The sequence below is a fragment of the Pseudopodoces humilis genome, chromosome 4, assembly GCF_049639895.1.
Source record: "Pseudopodoces humilis isolate 2021_Gansu_Grassland_sample_001 chromosome 4, ASM4963989v1, whole genome shotgun sequence".
NCBI lineage: Eukaryota > Metazoa > Chordata > Aves > Passeriformes > Paridae > Pseudopodoces > Pseudopodoces humilis.
The window spans coordinates 8959418-8979502 of NC_142203.1; the positions used below are offsets into that span (position 1 = coordinate 8959418).

General features: G+C 44.4%; 1 protein-coding gene across 1 annotated transcript in view; it reads left to right on the forward strand.

The window, feature by feature from the left end:
- The first annotated feature begins 11586 nt into the window (after positions 1-11586).
- Positions 11587-20085, forward strand: part of GRIN3A (glutamate ionotropic receptor NMDA type subunit 3A) — an 85863-nt gene continuing 77364 nt past the window's right edge. Inside the window, exon 1 of the mRNA XM_005533306.3 lies at positions 11587-12216. Coding sequence (XP_005533363.2) covers positions 11602-12216 — 615 coding nt within the window. The 5' untranslated portion in view covers positions 11587-11601. The remainder of the gene's footprint in view (positions 12217-20085) is intronic.

A 20085-nucleotide genomic window follows, 5' to 3' on the forward strand; every position in this document is an offset into this window, starting at 1 on the left:
CATCTCTTCTGCTCCACATTTGGGGATCTGAGCCCAACCATGTTGATGAGGAATGAGCTGTGACCAAACTGGACAAGTGCTGCAGCAATGGAATTGGGGCTGACTTCAGCACGTGCCAATACACTACACACCATCTCTCCTGCCCTGAAAGACTGTTTGAGCTTCCTAAGGGGAAGGTCTAAATCACAGAATGTTCTGAGTTAGAACGGACCCACAGGGATCATCAAGGCCAACTCTTGAGTGAATCCCCCACACAGGGATCAAACCCCCTGACTTGGTGTTATCAGCACTTGAGCCAATCTCAACCCATTAGCTTCCTTCCTGAGTAAAAAAAAATTTATTTCTTGCTGTAACAGCTGCCTCAGCCAGAAACAACAGCCTAAGAAGTGCATGGGGGAGGGTTGACTGTGTGAAATGTTTCCATCTCTGAAATGAAATACTGGTTACAATGAGACCCACAGCCAGTTTTAAAATGCCCTTTGTAGGCATATTTTTTACTTTCTGTTCCTTTATTTCTGTATTTGTGGAGATGGAGGACTCAGAACTGCACTAATGGGATGTTTGCATTCACCTTCCCCACTGTGAGTCCTAGTCGCCTTTCCATGCTCCACTCTTCCTGCGACCCCCACGTACTACCCAAAATCAGCCTTCTCCCACATGGTGGTGGGACCTGTTGGGTCACAACCTGGCCAAGAGAACCCCAGGTCTGGGGTTTTTAATGTGTTTTGTGAGTCTCTCTGCACACATTTTAAATTAATTTTAAACTAAATTAAATGCCCACTATGGTACAGCTTAAATTGGAAAACATGGAGCAGCCTAGCCTTGCCTCCTGTAATTTTGTCTTGGTACTGTACTGCAGAAAAAATCCTGTGTTCTTTTTTTTTTAGCTTTAAAACCAAAATAACCAAGACACCCATAACCTTTGTGCTTGGGGAATATCACAGAAATGGGCACTGGTAGATTTGAGGGCTGTTGAAGATGAGAAGGATTTAACAATTACACCAAGTGAAGTAATAAAATACTGGGTTTTTTTTTTACTGTGCTTTCTTAATTGTGCCTATGTCACTGTCAAGCTAAAACTGCACACTGTTCTGGGCATAAAGGAGGATTTTAAAAATAATTGGAAATCTGTATAAGTTCATTGCTGTGGCTAATAAGAGTTGTGAAAGTGTTGCCTTAGCCTGGAAAGCTAAAAATTTCATCTAATCTCCATATTGCATATATTTAAACCCAGATATATGTCACTTTTTGAGTGATTTACTGTGTTTAGGACTGGTTTTCAGTCTGAAAATTACAAGTTGTTGCATTCAGTCTGCCATAGCTAGACTTTCCCTGATCTGAAAAAAGCGTACTAAGTGTGAATTTTGCTTTGTGTAAAATAGCATGAAATGTGCTATAAACACAAGTTTACACCAAGGAATAACACTAAACTGGGGCCACTAGGAGAAAAAATAAGCCCTTGATTATCCTCTTACTATACAAATTCTGCACCTTACTCTTAGATTTTCAGGCTGGAGAGGCAACATTTTAATTACTCTAGACAGAATAAACATGAATAGGAATTAAATATTCCAGGCATTTTAAAATTAAACTTAGTGGACTTTTATAGGGATGGTCCATAGACAAAGGGAAGGATAGTTGTGAGAAAATCTATCAAAAGATCAGAAATGGTGCATTGGGAAGTGTGAGACCTGGCATGACCTACATGATGCATAAGGGGTGGACACTGTCCTGGTTTCAGTTATTAAATAGTTCTCATCTCAGTCCATGAGGTGTTGGGGTTTTTTTCCCTCCTCTTGCTCTCCTTCCCATAGTACAGGACAAGGAGTGAGCAAGTAGCTATTTGGTACTTAGCTGCTAGATGGAGTTAAAACACATCAAGTACAGACCATAATTTTGCTTCTCTAGAAGTGAGAGAAGCAGCTAAACTCAGGGCTGTAACCAGTATGCTGTAATCTTTTTATTCCTAGAGGCATGTAGCAGATTCCCGCTCTCAGCACAGTTACAGAAGCTGTTCTGCTGTGAAAATGACCAGGAAAACTGTTTTCTTCTGGAGGCCTGGCATCTAAACTGTCCATGGTCTTATCAACCCAACCAACTTCTCACATAAAAATCCTTTTAAAATACAGCGGACAAAAAAGGTGAGCTCATTCAAGAGCCTTATTTAATATTTAGACAATCACAGATTAGTTTGGGTTGGAAAGGACCTTTAAATGTCATGTGGTTCAATCTCCCTGCAGGGAGCAGGGACTGCTTTGTCTTCCTATTCAGTACCTCTAATAAAAAGAAAAAATGAAGGTTTTTCCCATAGCTTTTTGTCAAGGGATAGGAATACCCAAAGCTTCTGACAAACACACACAAAAACGTAAGCTAAATGTGTTATTATTATATCTTCATTTCTGATGCTTTGGGTGTTTCTCAAGAGATTCACACATTAGCATTGCCATCTATAAGAGTTACAGCTGACATTTAGCTTTTCTCCAGGTTTGCAAATAAGAGAGAAAAACCTTGACTTCCTTTTCATCACAGAGCTCTCAGGAACTTAAAGCAACTTGCCAAGAGGATGTTTGATTCAAGGTTCTCTGGTGCTCTGTTTTCTCAGAGGTGTTTAATCCCCAGTGACACTCTGTGATGGGCCAGAGGAGTGCTGCGCTCTGTATTTAACAGCAAGAAATGGAAACTCAGAAAAGACTGTGTAACAGACAGAAAGGAGTGTGTAACAGAGCTGGAAAGCACCATCACAATTTCAAAGCCCAGGATTACATCGTAAAGCCCGAGTTGTCTCTATTCTTTCTTTACACATGATATACCTATCCTCTGCTATCCAGCACCATGTAAAAATACATGAGCTTGCTCCAAGAGAGCACACTTGCACAATGGGAATGATTTGACACCAGCATTTGTACTTGGGAATTCTGTGAGCGTGCTGTTAAAGGGGACTTTTGTTTTCCAAAACAGACTTCATATAGATCAGGCTCCGTTTTCATTGGGCAGATTGTGTAAAAAAATTCTTCAGTTCTAAGGTTGCTTCTGGAGTATGACAAAAACCATTTGTCATATGTACATGTCTGGTTGGACATCATTATTATTATTGCTTCTCCTGCACCACCTTACCAGGAGAGCATCCAGCATCACATTATTTAAAGGCTCCCTGGAACAAAAGCCACATATCCAGTTCATCTATTTCCTCCTAAAACCACAAACCTGGGTGAGTGCCATTCTCACTTGTACTTTATCTCGTGTGTCAGCATTTTACAAACATTTTCCTTCTGCCAGTGTAATCTCCTATGTGAACCTAATCTTACCACGCTTCAGAATTATTTGCCCTTCTAAGACATTTTCTTTGTCACGTATGTTTTTCTGATACCAGTTTTAAGGGAATTTAGTTGTAATCTAGACCACAGCAGAAAAAACAAGTTATCAGAGAGATCAGCAGCCTGCTCCTCAATATTACAACCGTATAGGACTCAATCCACAGGTGTGGGTACCACACTTGGCTGGAGGCTGGAATGGACACACTGGGTTCAAGGAGGTATTTTCTGCTGTTGGGAGGCTGGGAAGGAGCTCTGCATAAGGTTTGAATCCTCACAGGGACTCACATTTCTTTCAGGGTGGCAGCCCTGGCAAGCTGCATTTTCTGCTCTGCAGCTCCAGACAGTGCCCAGAGACATGAGTGAGCCCACAGGCTTTCAAGAATGCAGCTGACTGCTGCCCAAATCCATTTTGCTTGTACCAGAAATCCTCATTAAAGCCAGTAATTTGGGTAAGGTCACCCCATCTGAATTAAGGAAGGGTTTACAAAGTCAGTTTCTGAAGCAGCAAAGAGAAGGGTTAAGCCTATGTTGCCTCTATAAGGGCAGAGGAGATGAGGCAATTTGCAAATTTTGCAGCCCTCAGTAAACTTGACAGAACTGTTTAGCTGGACAAATTGGGTGAATTATTTCTTATATACATGCTGTTGTGGCCTTTCCTGTAGCTTGCTTGTTCAGTCTTTTCCTGCTTTGTTTTTTTTTTTTTTCCACCATTCTTATAATTCAACTCTGATAAGCCCCTGTGATTTCTTACTCTTCCCCCCTGCTACATCCTTTTACCCCCACCACTAAGCAAGAGGGAGCAGGAGGGGATGAACAGTAAGAAGCCTGTGATCCTGCCAGAGTGATGCAGCAGTGGGGTGCCCTCCTAACCTTGTGAAAATTGAAGCCTTTCCCTGAAAGTTAAACAGTCTTTATTCATCTTTATTGAGTGTTTATACCAAGTGGCCTTTTGAAGCCAACTAAAGCAGTGCAAGGGTTGCACACAGCCTGTAATAATTTTATATTTGCCGCAGAATTTGGGGCAGGGGGGAGAGATAATGCAGAGGCACACGATGCCAGCAAAACAGTATTGATATTTTTTTCAAAACTCTGTGTTTGCTCCGTGAGTTGTCTGTCTGACCGCACTACTCAAATGACATTGATGCTGGTAACAATTTTGACACTGTCTTCAAACAGATTTTGGTTTTATTTTTCCTCTTCCCACCTCCCTGAATTTTCACAAGCACTAAAAAAACAGCTTGGAATAAAGAAGCAAAAACATACAGGGAAAGTTGCATTAAATAAAGTCTGGTCTCATGGAATGGCATCATGTTTTCATGAAGGATGTCCTGAGCAGGGCCATAATAGGGGATCTCCCAGTGGAACAAAAATTGGAGAAGCAATTTTTTTTGTGAGCCTGCCTGATAAAAAACATTCAGGTAAAAAAATCAGTGTATTCACAGCAAAGACACACACAAGCACACCACTCCATGAACAAGTTCCATGTTCTGGGTCAGGGTGTGCCAGCTCAGTGTATGAGCAGTGGGGATGGCTTTTCTTCTTCAACAACTCACTGTGGATACTGGGATAGCACTTTTCTGGCATGAAGCTGGTTCTTTTTTGTCTGGGCTCCGGCCTGATCTTTTCTGTACCTTCAGGTCTGGAACATCCAGACAGCTCTTTCCTGTACAGTTGGTTCCACAAGAATTCAAGACCCAAGAGAGAGCCTTTATGTCCAAGCAGGTCCTGGATTCCCAGATCACCAACTGCGTAAGACCACGACCTTCTAAAGGCTCTCTGTGCCATCCATCATGATGCTGTAAACAGTGCTGTGACCAATCCTATCTATTGGAGCTGTTTCCATTACTGTCATGAATAAACAAGACAGAAGATATGACATAATGGAATAGATTTAAAAGTAAAAATAACAAAAGGCACTGACAGTAACTTCACATAAAGGATCAGACGAAACCAGAGTAGAGAACTAAACCAGATCCTTACTAATCAAACAAGTCACTACAGTGGCTTCTCTTCCAGCTGTCCCTCTGCTCAGGATTAATGTACCTCCACGATGAAAACAACAGGGAGTATTAAGAATGACTGGCAAGGAGGAAAATATGACTAAGTGTAAAACTCAAAACACATGGCATGAACAAAATACACAGTAGCTGGGGATCTCAAGAGGGTTTTACAGCTACTTGTTTAGAAAAATATACACTGCTACCTCATATGGGGAGCAATAAAAACAATCGACTGGATCACTCACACTGACAGAACAACCCTGTCACATGCAGCTGAACACTTCCTCCCTCATTCTGGCAGTGGAAACAGGGCTCACAGAGTACATTTGTGTCTCCTTTTAGGCACATTTAGTCAGCCACAGTGGTAGAAAGAAGCTGTGACTGACTACCAGTGACTTTTTTTCTTTTTTCTTTTTTTTTTTTTTTTTTCTATTTATAGGTACTTGGAATGTATTGAGGTCTTCCCGTGGTAGCATTTTTAGGGAGGAGACTACCAAAGCCAGAGAGGGTGGTGGGCTCTGTGCCCCTTCCTGTCAATGTTACAAGGTCTCCTGCTGCTGTTCTATCCAAAAAGGACCACAAAGTGGTTGACTGCCTGTTTTCCTCACTCACTCCTTGAGCATCCTCTGACAGGATCAGTCTGTCTGGATTTATACTGTCAAAAGAAACAAAGTGGAAGTTTTGTTCAGGTAGCAAGAACTGTCTCAGGCTCTCTTGTGAGGCAGTAAAGTAGCACACAGCCTTCACTGATGACAATCTATTTGACTGCAAAGTAGTTGTTTGGATTTGATACCAGGACTGCCCACAGAAGGATATTTGCAGGCATTAAGTGTTAAGTGTAAGAATTTTGGCATAAAATATACTGTCTTGCATGTCAGAGGGGCTGGGTGTGCCTGGGCTTCAGTTCTGAAGAACTGAAGAACCAATTCAGCACCATGAGCCTAGTCACATTCAGTAGGAACAGTCCCAATCACAGTCACAAGTAGTGCAGTCTATTGAAAGAACAGAAATAAGAGATTCAGAATTGCCATGAACACACCAGCTGTGAGAAAACTCTAATAAAAAATAATAAAAAAATATTGTGTTAACCTTAGTAATAGTAATCCTACACAGAAGGTTACCAAGAAGGTGTCCTTCCCTGAGAGAAGGGAGAGCAGAGTAACCAGTCATCTGTCTCCATCTGTTTTTTGGGTCTTCCTCCTACCCAGGTGAAATTTCTACCCTCCTGATATACCGCCCAAACTTAACCTCCCCTCCCTCTTACAAACAGCAGGATCAAGGTGGACAGTTGAGTCATACAGTCATTGTATGTGTTAGCACATGCCTAATTAAGCTTATTAGCATGTCCTTGGAAGCAAACTTCAAAAATACAGGAAAAACTTTTTGGCTGTGCTGTCCTTCAAATTTTCAATCACATGACCTTGTTGCTCACTTCTTCACAGAACCTCCCCTCACAGCCATCTCAGCTGTTGTCAGCCATGCAGATCTCCATCTGCAAAGATAACACAGAATGAACATAGCATGTGCTTGCACACAGTAAGCCTTGGCCCTTCCCTGACTCCTTCAGGGATCACCATCCATCACACAGTAACTCTGGATCAGCCAGTGCACTGAAGATCCACCACAGCAAAGTGAAGGTTTTCAAACATAAACTCAACATCCTTAAAGCAGTTTTAGGTATCTGGAAGTGTTTTCAAATTCATTTTTTTCTGACTGGTAAAAGACTGTGGAGGACAGTAAGCAAGGAACATCCAGATGACTATATTTTTTTCCCTTCAAGTAGCAATTCAAATCAAAAACATAGCATTTTGAAATTTTGGAAACAGCATTTAGAAAAATTGGAGCATCTAAATAGAAACAAAACAGTCCATTCCTAGTAAATGAAAGGATTAACTTTATCTGAACAGTTTCTTTTTCTCTAAGTGTCATTTTCTAAATATGGTTATGAAAAGGGGTGGGGGGGACTCATTCCAGGCTTACCCAAAATAAGTCTCTCACCCACTCCAAGGCTAAAGAGACAGTGTGAGGCATCCTGCATCTCAGCTCGTGACTTGGGCCTTTTAGAAGGCATGAGCAGCTTAAAAAAGCGGCAGATGAACATGAATATAAGTAATACCATGCTTTGCAAGGCCTTGGGGTTTTTTCAGCAATGGGAGCGGAACAACACAGAGCTGGACAGAAGGACTGTGATAACCAATTTTCAAACAAGCCCAGTTGCTCAGAGGAAACAAGCTTTGTAGAAGGTCACTGTGATACACACAGGACAAATGTTCTGCAGTCCAGAAACTAAACAAACCAACCCTACTTCAAAGAAATGACAGTGAGCCAAGCAAGCAGAAAGAGCAGCAAGAGAAATACGAGTGGTGATTTAAACCACATTTCCCTGCTGTATTTTTCATTGCTGAAGGGCTTTTGCCAGCTCTAACTGTGATGCTCAGACATCGATCAAGGATGGATAACTTGTGTGGCCACACTTCGCCAGCAACCAATGCCACCAGCACTGCTCTGCTGGTGGTTACACAGGGTGACAACCAGCTCAGAGGAGATGCATCCACTTGCCTGGGTCTGCCTGGTCTTGTTTCAGTTGAATAACTAACACAAAAAAAGAGCAGAATGGACATTCCTATGGCAGCAACCACTGTGAGAAAGGGAGAAGGAGGGAGGACTGTTGAAGGCAGACAGCCCTTAGCATGAAGTTGAAAAAAGTCAACAACCCCATCAAAAATTATATTCTGTATTTTATTCAGCCCTGCAAGAGGGACTGCAGTATTTCTAAAAAGCAAGCTGCAACTGATAGCAGTCTCCAAGTACTTTTAGACTACAATAATTGTGCTCTTTTGCACATGAATATTTATGAAAAAAAACCAGAAAAATTAATGACACAGCTTTCCAAATATATAAACTTTGGTGGTATTTATATCCTTTCTTAAGGAACTTTCTGGAAATATTCCAGACTTTCACAGAGCAGTACTTAAGGACTACTTAATGTCTTCTTAAAAACAAAGGCTGTGTTCAGGCACTTTGTTATATCATGGATATTGCAGAGAACTTTATTAACAGAAATATTTGAGCAAAAAGTAAAAATAAACACAAATTTCAGAGAAGAGAAATTCATAATTTATTTATTGCTATAAATAATCAAGCTGAAAAGATACTTTCAAGATGTAGAGCCATTTGAGTCAAAAGTATTACAAATGAAAGTTTGACCATTCTGTACAGTTCAGGTTTCTAACAGTGACCACTTGCTATGACTTGCTCAAAACTGAGTGCAGAGCAGGAATTCCTTACAGCCATAATTCTCAGAGCAGCACTGATGACAAAAAATATCACATTGCAATCTGGTCATAAATTATCCACAAATGAAAAACAAACAAGAAAACAAAAACCCCAGTAAAACAAGACAAAACCAAACATAAACAAATTAAAAACTCAGGAAAATCACAAGCAAACAAGGAAAAAAAAGTAGATATTGAATTATTTCACTTTATTAATTGATTTCCAGTGTAATTTTCAGAGCTCTTTCAAGAATAAGGTTAATTATGTTTCCTGAAGCACTTGCTTTTTTAAATTAGTGTCTCCTGTGCCCAAAAGCCAGAAAAATATTTGCTTCTGTAATGAAGCTTTAAATGAATGACAATTTAGGGCTGTGTGTTAAGACACAGAAGAGTCACCATTTCTTATAGAAATAATTCCTACATGAAAACTAGTAATTATCAAACCACAGAGCAGAAAATTTATGTGCTTACCAGTTTTTTTCCAAACCTGACAAAAAGGATGCAGATAAAGACAATACCTCTGTAGCTGTACAAATCTCAAGTGATCCCTTTCTCACTACCTGAAAGGTAACTCCTGTGGTTCAGGGAAAAAGTTTTCTCTGCACTGTGTGAGATTTACTACATCCAAAGCCAGTTCTCCCAGCAGTAATTCCTTACTGCTAACAGAGCAGGCTTGGAACATCTGTGTTAACACAATCTACTCCTTCAAAGAAAGTGAGGAAAAGTGACAGGAAGAAGCCAGGCTGATCAGACAAGAAATAAAAATGTGATTACAAGACTAGAAAAAAAAAGGAAGAAGAAAAGAGGAAATAGGAAATTGTTGCTAACTCTTAGACATACTACTCATGCTCATGCTACTCACCTGTACACACAGAAAATGGTGCGGCCTTGGCCTGCAGACCACTGCTCTGCCATCTGTAGTTTTCCATGTTGGGAACCAATTTTGCAACCTTGTACCAATTTAGAGCAGTGTGAAAGAAACACTAGGTTTGCAGGACACTGGGAAGGTAACAGCAGGCAGGAGAAAAGGACAGACAAGACAGAGGAACTGCAGCATGGCTGCTAAAGACCCGGGTAAGACCTTGCCTTGAAGACTTTGTACACCTCTGGTGACGTTCACACAGGAAGGATGAATTTAAATCAGAAAACACACAGTTAAGACCTTTTGGGAGGCACTGACCTCCTCTTTTATGCAGCATGATGGGAAGTGTTTATTTCTACGCAGATTATGTGCATTCCAATGGAAGAAAAACCAAGGGATGTAAGAAAAGTTTTTTCAGCAAGGGTGGTCAAACATTGTCAGAGTTCATCCAGAGATGCAGTGACTACCCCATCCCTGGGAACAGTCAAGGTCAGGATGAACAGGGCTTTCAGCAACCTGATCTACTTGAAGATGTTCCACTTAATGCCAGGAGGGTTGGAGTAAATGGCCTTTAAAGGTCCTTTAAAACCCCAACCATGATTTTCCTTTTTGACATAAACTTCTCTGAAGATAAACCTCAAAGAAAGGGGAAAGAAGGCTAACATTCAGAGTAGAGCTTAAGTTAAAGGTAAGGGTGAACAGCTGGATGGGTTACCAAAAGACTTCTAAACACTCTAGGAGTGCATGTGTCAAACTATCCTTCCATGCAGGACAGCAGGACTCTGCACTGCACTCAGGACTCAGTCAAGGAGGGAAAGATGACAGGAGTCCCATGGCACAGAATATATCCAGGTGTACTCAAGCAGACAGCCTCCACCTCGCGGCTGGGGAAACCCGTGAGATGATTTTCCCCCGATAACCAGCGTGGCTGCAGAGAGAGATTCCTCTGAGATTCTGGCTATCCACCAAATAATGTGGAGCGTGTCAATGCCCTAATCATATTATTAGAGTCTCAGACCGGGCTCAGCACAGCTCCGACAGCTCAGGTTTAAACCCAACTAGCAAACCTAAGATAAGGACGGGGATTTCCCCTGGTCCTTTCAGACACGCACACAAATGCCCATCTCAGCTCTGCCCTGTTTTCCCTTACGGCTTTTAGGACAGAACACTCTTGTCCTGTTAGGCAGCGCCCCAGGCTTGCGGAATCAGGATCTCAGGTCCCACGTGTCGGAAAAGGGTTGCGTTTGAAGCAACAGCGCATGGGAAGGCATCGGGCTGCTTTCCACAACAAGCAGCAGCGGCAGACACGACTTCCCGGCCATCCGATGAGCTACAGAAGCCCCACCCTAGGCTCGCAGCTCTCGGGACACGGAAAACTGTTCCGCTGCTCGGGCGCGGTGAGGAGGGCTCCATCGGGGCTGTCCCGGGACGCTCCCCCGGCAGCGCAAAGGGGCGGTCCCCCCGAACCCCTTCCTCCCCTGGGCGGCCCGCGGGGGCGATTCCCGGGGGCCGGGGAGGAGCCGAGCGGGGCCGGCGCTCGCCGTCCCTCCAGGGGGGAGCGCGGCGCACCCCGGCGCCCGCCCGCAGGCGCACCGACACCTTTGCCCGGCTCCGGAGCCGGCGGGGAGCGCTCCGAGGGCTGCGAGGGGACGAGGAGAGGGGGCTGGCGCAGGGAGCCGGGCCGGGATTGCAGAGCGGAGACGCTGCAAGGCGGGGAGCGGAGCCGGGAGCGCGGAGCGGCGGCGGGGAGCGGGGCAGAGGCGCACCCGGCGGGCTGGGAGCAGGGAACGGAGCCGTGTAGAGCCCCGCCGGAGCCCGGGTTGCGGCGGAGCGGCCGGGCAGGGGGAGCCGGGCAGGGCAGCATCCCGCTCCGGGCTGGGTATCCGGGCGGAGCGAGTCCCGGGCGGGACTAGCAGCGGGGTCGCAGGGGCTGGTGCAGCCCCGGCCCTGCTGAACCGTGGGGGGCGGTCCGGGGGCTGAGCCTCCCCGCAGCCCGGGGGCGGGGGCGAGGCGGCGGCGGCGGCTCCATGGGCGGTGGCGGGGGCGTCTGCGCGGGGCTCGCCCACCGCGGCTGATGCCGCTGTCGCCTTCCCGCGGGGCGCTTGATGCGGGTGGTGGGACCGGGGGAGGCGGCGGGGGGGCTCCCGGCCATGTGCCGGCCGGGGGTGCGCGGGGTCCTGGGCCGGGCGTGCCTGCTGCTGCTGCCGCCCTGCGCCCTGGTGGTGGCGGCGGAGCCCGGCTTCGCGTCCCACCCGCAGCCCTGCCAGATCCTGCGGCGCAGGGGGCACACGGTGCGAGGGGGGGCCCCCCCCCTGCAGCCCCGGGCCCCCCCCGCCGCCGCCGCCTGGCCCGGAGAGGCTTCGGGCGGGCGCCCCGAGGAGCCGTGGGGCCGGCGGGCGGGGGGCGGCGGGGGACAGCGGCGGCCGCCCCCCTCGCCGCGGGACGCGCTGCTGCTGGCCGTGGCCAACCTGAACGGCGTGTCCGGGCTGCTGCCCTACAACCTGTCCCTGGAGGTGGTGATGGCGATGGAGGCGGGGCTGGGCGACCTGCCCCTCTTCCCCTTCTCTTCAGCTAGCGCATCCTGGAGCAACGACCCCGTCTCCTTCCTGCAGAGTCTTTGCCACACCGTAGTGGTACAGGGGGTCTCCGCCATCCTCGCCTTCCCGCAGAGCCGTGGGGAGATGCTGGAGCTGGACTTCATCTCGGCGGCGCTGCGCATCCCGGTGGTCAGCATCGTGCTGGGCGAGTTCCCCCGGCGGAGCCTGGTAAGGCGCTGGGGGCACAGGGAGGAAGCGGCGGGCAGGGAAGCGCCCTGGGGGCGCTGCCGGGAAGGATCGGGGGACGGGCGTCGGAGCCGGGCAGGGGTCGCGGCGGGAGGACTCTGACCGAGGGAGAAGCGCTCGGACCCCGGGCCGCCGGCGTCGCTCTTCGGTCCCTCCCTCCTTCAGCATCCCGTTTCGCTTTAGCCCCAGAGCCGCCGGGGACAAGCATCCTCTCTGTGCACAGGCAGAGAAGAGCTCGGCGGCACAAGCGAAGTTGTTAGCCCGAAGTCAGTCACTGCGATAAGCTGTAGAGCCGAGAGCAGAAGTGGAATCCAGGACACGCTTTGCATGTCAAGAGAAGGTTGCTAATGGGGGAAGGTAAAAAAAAAAAAAAACAAACGAAAAAAACCCCGGCTTTCAGAGTGTTTATTATTGGTCTTAATGCTGTGGTCTGTGTATGGGCACTGCAGGTTGTTCATCAGGTGACATTTCTTAGGGAAGTTGTCCAGTGTAACTTGACTTCGTATCAAGCTGAGCTAAAGACCCCAGATTTTCTGTAGTTGTTTCACTTGCAGTTCATACACTGACACTAGATGAGATTTTTGCTAATTCGAGTTTCCTAACTCCTCCTAAAGTAGTGGAAATTGCAGCCGATCCTGTTTGTTTGAATGTGTAGCTAAAATAGCAGAAACTGAATTTTTTGTGTTTGACAAAAGTCTTAGGCACAAGTAGAAGTAGCATCAGGAGCTAAACTTTCTATCATACAAAGGTGACAACTTAGTGTTACACACTCTGGAGAAAGGAAATAGGTCCAGTACTTTGAAATCATGTGTTTGATGCCAGGAATCATATTCAAGTAAAAGAGCTAGAAGAAAATGCTCTATTCTGTAAAGTCTGTGCAAGGGAAATAATAAGTTAAATGGTACAAACTGCCTTTTAAGTACAGGATAAATTGTGTATAAAAAGAGGTAGCTCAACTTTGCTCTCAAAATGTAATTAGAAAAAAGATTGCCAGTTGAATTTGCTTTGCAAAACCAAATATAGGCAACAGCCTGGATCTCTTTCTGCGGGCTTGGGGTTTTTTTCAGTTTTTCTGTGTTTGAATTGTGACAGAAGAGGTAGAAGAAGTCTGAGTTAGGTAGCTCCTAGTCTGTAACTGAAGATGTGACTGCTGTATGCTGGTCTGAATGACAGCATGGTTTGGGTCAGAAGGGACCTTAAAGATGATCTCATTACACCCCCTTCCATGGGCAGGGACACCTTCCACCAGACCAGGTTGCTCCAAGCCTCATCCAGCCTTGAGCACCTCCAGGGATGGGGCAGCCACAGCCTCTCTGGGCAACCTGTGCCAGGGCTTCCTCATCCTCATGGTCAAGGATTTCTTCCCAATATCCCTTTTAACCCTGCCCTCTGGTATTTTGAAGCTGCTGCCCCTCCTCCTGTCACTCCTGGTCAAACTGTCCTCTCCTTTGTTGCTCATTTATAGCACTTTTAATTCAGCTGGGCTTCTCTACCTCATCAAAACTCGTGTAACTCAGGTCTCTCTAGATTTAAGCAGAAACTCAGGGGTAATCAGTGCTACTGAATTCAGTAATTGGTGGTACCAGTAACATCTGAGTTTGCTGTTACATCTACCGGCCTTGCAGCTGCAGTCACAATGATGCTGGAGTCAGCAGACAGAGCTCCCCGAGGGCCAAATCCTGAACCCAGGATTTGCTCTGACTCTTAGCATTATTTTATCTTCCATCTCAGAGAAGGGTCTAAGTTCAGCCAAAGCTGCCTGAGTTCACAAGATGTGTTCAACACATGCAGCACAGTGTTAGATTTCATTGCTGCTTTCCACAGACTTCAAAGCTCCTGCTTAACTTTCAAATTGTTCTCAGCGGGGAGTCCAGTGGATCAGTCTGTCCAAATCAGGACTTAAGTCAGACTTTAACTGCCATTGTTTTCAGTGACAGTGAAACCAATGCCTGGCACTGCACCTGTGCTGAACAGACTGTTTTTCCTTCAGACTGTGCTTAAAAAAACTCCTTTTCAAGGACCTGTGGTTTTAAAAAAACAACTCAGTCTTAATCCAAGGCCAGCAGGTGTTGATCTTTCAAGATTGTCTTGGAGGGTCTGACATCTTTCTGAGCACTATTTTTTTCATACTTTCACTAAATACATACAATTTTTAGGCTAACACTGGAAGCAGTGCTTCAGCAGCCTTGCCTTGAATACTTCCTAGAGTTACAGGATCTCCCAGAGCATATTGGACCCAGGAGACCCTGGAGTTGTTGGCCTCAGCAGTCTCTCTTGCAGGCAGGGATTTTGTGTTGCTCACAGTCCCATTCCAGCACTGACATGAAATGAACACACCACAGACCTGTCTCTATAGACCTGGAGCTGCAGATTGGCCTCTTCTGCTGACTGGCTAGGAAGCAGTTGTAAATGACATCATTGTAGACAAGACAGATTTTGCTGATAGGCCCAGGATGCAGATTTCTAAACAAAAGAAGACTGATTTCTTCTGAATAGGCACCCCTGGGGTCACCCTTCCTACTGATGCTTGTACAGAGCATCTTCCCTCCCACAGAACCACTGCAGCATGCCCTTGGGAGTACCTGCAGGTATCTTTCTTCCATACAGGGACAGAAGAAGACCCAAAATTTGTTTGCCCTTGGAGAGCATTTTGCATTGTGTGCATGTGAAGACAGTGGCAAACATAACAAACCCAGTATTCACTAAATGGTGTGTCATACTGCTTCTCCTCAGCATTCAAATATTTTATCAGGGTGGTCTTAAGGAAGTAATGTTTAGTAAAGTCTCATTTTCCACACTACAGCAGGACAGGAACATATATATGCCATGTCTTGTACTGCTGCTGAATGTTAATGTCATTACTTCATGCAGAAATTTTTAACAGGCAAATGTTCACTGTAATTAAAAAACACGTTGAACTTGAAGCAAATCTTCTCTAACATGCCAAAAAGCAATGCTTAGAATGAAAGGGAAGGTAAAGATCCAGAAATTAAATATACTTCAGTAATACTGCCTGTTGTCTCTGTAGTATTTGATGATAGTAATACTTCAGATGTGTAACATGAGAGGAAATCCACAGCATCATAGATGGGCAGCTACAGTCAGGTAAGATACCTAGACTGTGTTTTCAAAAGTTTTGTGGTTGTTGAAGCATATTTAAAAATCTATTTCTCATTAAATTTTACCACACTGAAGATAACAAAAAAAAAAAAAAAGAGAGTAAACAGTCTTTCTCCACGACAAGACAACAGCCATCACAAGATGTGGTACTACATTTGTTCTCCCACAGGCAACGGGTTATTCTGGAGGTGCAGGAGTGTATTGGTTTCAAGGGAGGTCACACAGAGTAAAGTGTGACACACTTTTTTCATTTTATATCTGTGATTTAACTGTTAATGTACATTAACAGTAAATCCAAGTGCTGTTGTAACCCAACAAAATGCTGTTTACTTTTCCCACTTTACTATAATTTCAGTAAATTTTCACACTCAGTAAGCAAAAGTAACAATTTAACACCGTCATTCAGCAAGGAGAAAAAAACCACTGGATTTCTTCACTACTAACACAAATGCAAATTGCAGTGAAGCTTTGACAGCTCATTATTTTGGAGACAGCGGCTCACAAGCACTGATGCCACTGAGGCAAGGCTTGTCACCTTGTGTATGTTTGTATCAAGAAAAGCACTTTATTTTTTGATTCCAAGATTGTCAACATCATTAATAATTTTCCCATGGGATGGAACAGGGAACATGAACCATACATAAATAGAGTTGATGATGTTCTAGTAGTACAGCTCAGAGCTGAGAGTCTGGGAAGAATAGCCTGTAATATCTATTTTGTTGGTGATAGTATCAGAAACACAGAGGAGGTCATGTTTGCAGCGGTGCTCTCTGAATTTAAAGGAGTATTTTTAGTGGGTTTCAGATAAATCAAGGACCTCTGATGTCTGTTAACATGAAAAGGAATCTTCTCAGAACAGCTAAACTGAATAAAGTAAATGCAAATCATCAGTCCGTGCCAGTCTGTGCCTTAAATGGTTTCTTGAGGAACTAAAACTGCAGTGCTACTGATTGTTGCTATGACTTCAAGAAGGGGTCAAAAGAATAAGTAAACCAAATCAGAGTTCCAGGTTAATTTTCCAGTGAAATAGCAAGCTTAGCCTCAGAATACATGCTGTAAAAAGAAACAGCCTATAATAATTTAATTTTTTCATTTGTTTTTAAAGGAATTAAGCTTTTTTTTATTATTCTTTAACAGCTTCGTGATTTATAGCTATATATATCAGACCACCCTGGGTGAGGAATTACAGGTCTTTTTGGAAACAGAAAGGAATACCACTGTGAATACAGTGTCCTCAGAAATCATACTGAGCTGCAAGACACAGACCAGCTTCTGTCCAGCTAAATGCCCAGAGACACTTTGTTCTTTCCTCCTTGGAGCCAGAATTTCATTTTTGCAGAAAAATGGTTTTGATTGGCTGGGGAAAAAAGTTTCAATAACTCCATTTTCCAGGGTGAGAGTGCAGCACACACATATGGCTGCAGGGTTGGGTCATTCAAACTGTCACTGCTAATCTGTCTTAGTCCAGATATTGGAAGGTTGTACTATTTTCTGTGTAGATGAGGAATATGTGTTCAGTCTTTCCCTGTGGCCAGCAACCCTCCTCATCTCACACTGAGTAAACAATGTGATGGCAGTTGCTTTTTGTGTAATTCAGGAGGGTTTATGAGAGGGGCCTTGAGAGGAATCAAGGACAGAAATTGAGAGGATGTGCAAACAAATGCCCAGTTGCTTCTCTTTCAGCCAGAGACCTCAGTGATATTTCCTCTGTCAAAAATCTTTGCATGGAACAAAGAAAGTGGAAAAAAAGCCCAAAGTAGTCTCTTTGTTTGAGTTAGAGAGTTTAAAGAGGATCCAGTTAATCACAGCTGCAGAAAATCCCTTTTCAGAATGCAGAAAAGTGGTGAGAATGTTTTCACTTCAGTTCTCTCCTCTGGTTCCTTAATTTTAAAGTCCCTTGGAGATGGAAAGAGCCAGAAGTCTGTTGGGATAGCACTCATTCAGAGATGGCCAGTAGCAAGATATTCTCATTCCTCGTGCTATGCTGATCCTTTGATGCAGAAAAGCTGAGTTAACATCAAATTCAGTACCATACATGATGTTTGTTTTGGGTTTGGCTCTTTTTTTCTGTTCTGGGTGCTCACAATACAGTGTCTTCCTCGCTGCTAGGTCTTTTATAACGTATTGCACAAACTCCTGTCAGTGATGACTGATTAAAATATGACAGTGTTAAGTCATTGATTATTACTTTGCTGAAGAACAGGCATTATCAGAAGAAAGATCAAAGAATACTTGGCTTAATCCACTAAGTAAAAATTATCATTTTGCCTAGAACAGACAAATTTAAAGACAACGTGCTGTCAGATTCTGTATGAGTACATAAGTTACTGTACTGAACAGATTGTTAACAAAGAAAAGTAAGTTGGAGTATTCAATATAATTTCCCCCAAGAATTTGTCCATGAAAGCAAGTGGAAATAGACATATAGAAGCTAGAAATCAACAAAGGATCTTGTGATGTGTTATTCTAATTATTTCTTGTGATTAAATTCAAAGACTACTTACAAAAGTTCTCATTTAGCGTATATTTAATAAATTATTTACTATTTAAATCCATGAAATATTGAAAACACGTAATGTTCGGACTTTAGGCTGTGCTGCATCCAGTTACAGTTTTAAGCCCTCAAATAAAGTGTTTATATTGTGTTCTATTATTTCCTTCTCTGATTTCCAATTAATTTTTAAATATGAAAGACAACCAGAATAACATGGCTAGAATTTATGTATTTATTGTAATCAGCAGAAAACTGGAAAAAGCAGTTTCTTTTTAAATTTGCTTTCCAACAAAGTCTCATACTATAAATCCATGTTTCTGTATGTCTTACTGAAGGACTTTTAAAGAGTGAAAAAGTTGTCTTCTCAGTTTGAAGGAATGAGAGAATGCATCAGATCTCACTGCAATACAAATAGCTGTGCATTGCAAAGTTTGTTTTGAAGAGCTGAAAGCATCCAGAGAAAAAAGGAGGAAGAAAACAAGAAAAGGAAGCAAGAAAACTGGACACTGTGTCACATGTCAGTGACACAGGGGGAGAGAAGGAGAAAATAAGCTGAATTGAGAAGAGAAAGAAGAGGTGCCCTTCCTTATCTTTGCTTTTTGTGGTACTAGCAGCATAAAACAAGGGAACTGAATTTTGTAGTAAAGCACTGGACAAAGAGCTGGGATCACCAAGCACAGAGAAGAACAGCTTGCCCAAATCAGGGTTGAATCCACAGAGCTGTCTTGATCACTGGGTAAGAACAGTTACTTCCATTGAGCTGATGCTTACCCAAAAAAGCATTTTGCCAACCCCAAAATAAATTGTCTTCCCTGTAGACTTCTCAGGAAACTGATTAGACCATCTAGGAAGCAGTGATGTGAGCAGGGATTATGTCAAAGGTAGATAATGGTTTATTGCTGTTGCCAGAGGGTCTTGTAAAGGGTGTGAGGTCTTGGTGTAGTTGGGTGTGATTAATAGAAGCATTTTTTCAAACTTCATGCTGAGAATTAGGGTCAGAGTCCCTTGTGATGCTGTGGGACCCAGGGTCAGACATTTTCTGGTTAGGATTTCAGAGCACGAGGTTACTGGGATGTATGCAGCATCATACCAGTAGGTACCCAGAAGGGATTTCCTAATAAATGGGAGCAGGTTCAGGCACAGGAACATTAGGATTGAAACTTTGGACAGTGGTGAGTGTTCTTTACTTCTGGTCTGGCCCTGAAAGACTCCTCATTTTCCCCAAAACCCTGTCAGTCAGCCAAATAGGTTCTCACCACCACAGGGAAAGGATGTGCAGATGGTGGAAGTAGCAGGAGAGCTGGGAGAAGGATTTAAGCTTGAGTAGGCAGCACTGATAGATGATTCATATATTAAGGGAGTCACATTCAAGCAAAGCTGCTTGTTGAAGGGCTCCTCATCAGTGTGACTCAGAAGTTCACAGCCTGGCCCCAAGTGCTTTGCAGCTGTCACAGCAAGCTGATAACATTGGTCTTGGGAATTATGGACAACTCCATGAAGAACTCAGACAGATATATCACACCTATTTGTAACATTACATGCTGCCCTTGTGGGGCATTGCAACAAAATTTTTGTGTGCGGCTGGTGTTGAGACTTGGGTTTGACTGCAGAGTTCAAGAGCATCTCTCCATTCAGGCCTGTTGTTCAGCCCTCAGACCTGAGCTCTGTGTGTCATTTCTCTGCAGGGCAGGTCCATGCAGCCACTGGTGAGCATCTTGCATCCCTGGAGCACAGGAATATCCTGCTGGTACAGGCAGAAAGCAGGTGCCACCCCCATGCCAGCCAGTCACCCCTGTGCCTCTGTGAGCTCTGAGTGCCTTGTCAGTGAGTGGGGAGATGATGTTGAGCCTCTGGGATGCTCCCTGCTGCAGGAATGGTGAGCTGGGAGAGCCCTCAGAAGCTGATGGGAAGGTTTCCAGTTCACAGCAGTTTGGAAAGTTCTGGTGTGCAGTGTTAGTGCTGGATAATTAACTTGTATCTGAAATGTTTTGGCCTGGGTGGCTGCAGGCTGCAGAGGGGGGGTGAAGGTGGGCACAGGTGCATCCTCAGCTGACACTGAACCACAGCAAATGGGGAAATTACTGTGATCATTCAATTCTTATTATTCTACAGGAAAAATCAAATGTTGGGGAGCTCAGAAGAAGCAACCACAATTTTTTCCTCTTCTTTCTATGGTATTTTTATTACTCTTTCTTCACCTGCTTTCATCTGTGATGATAGTTTCCAAAGCCTGTTTT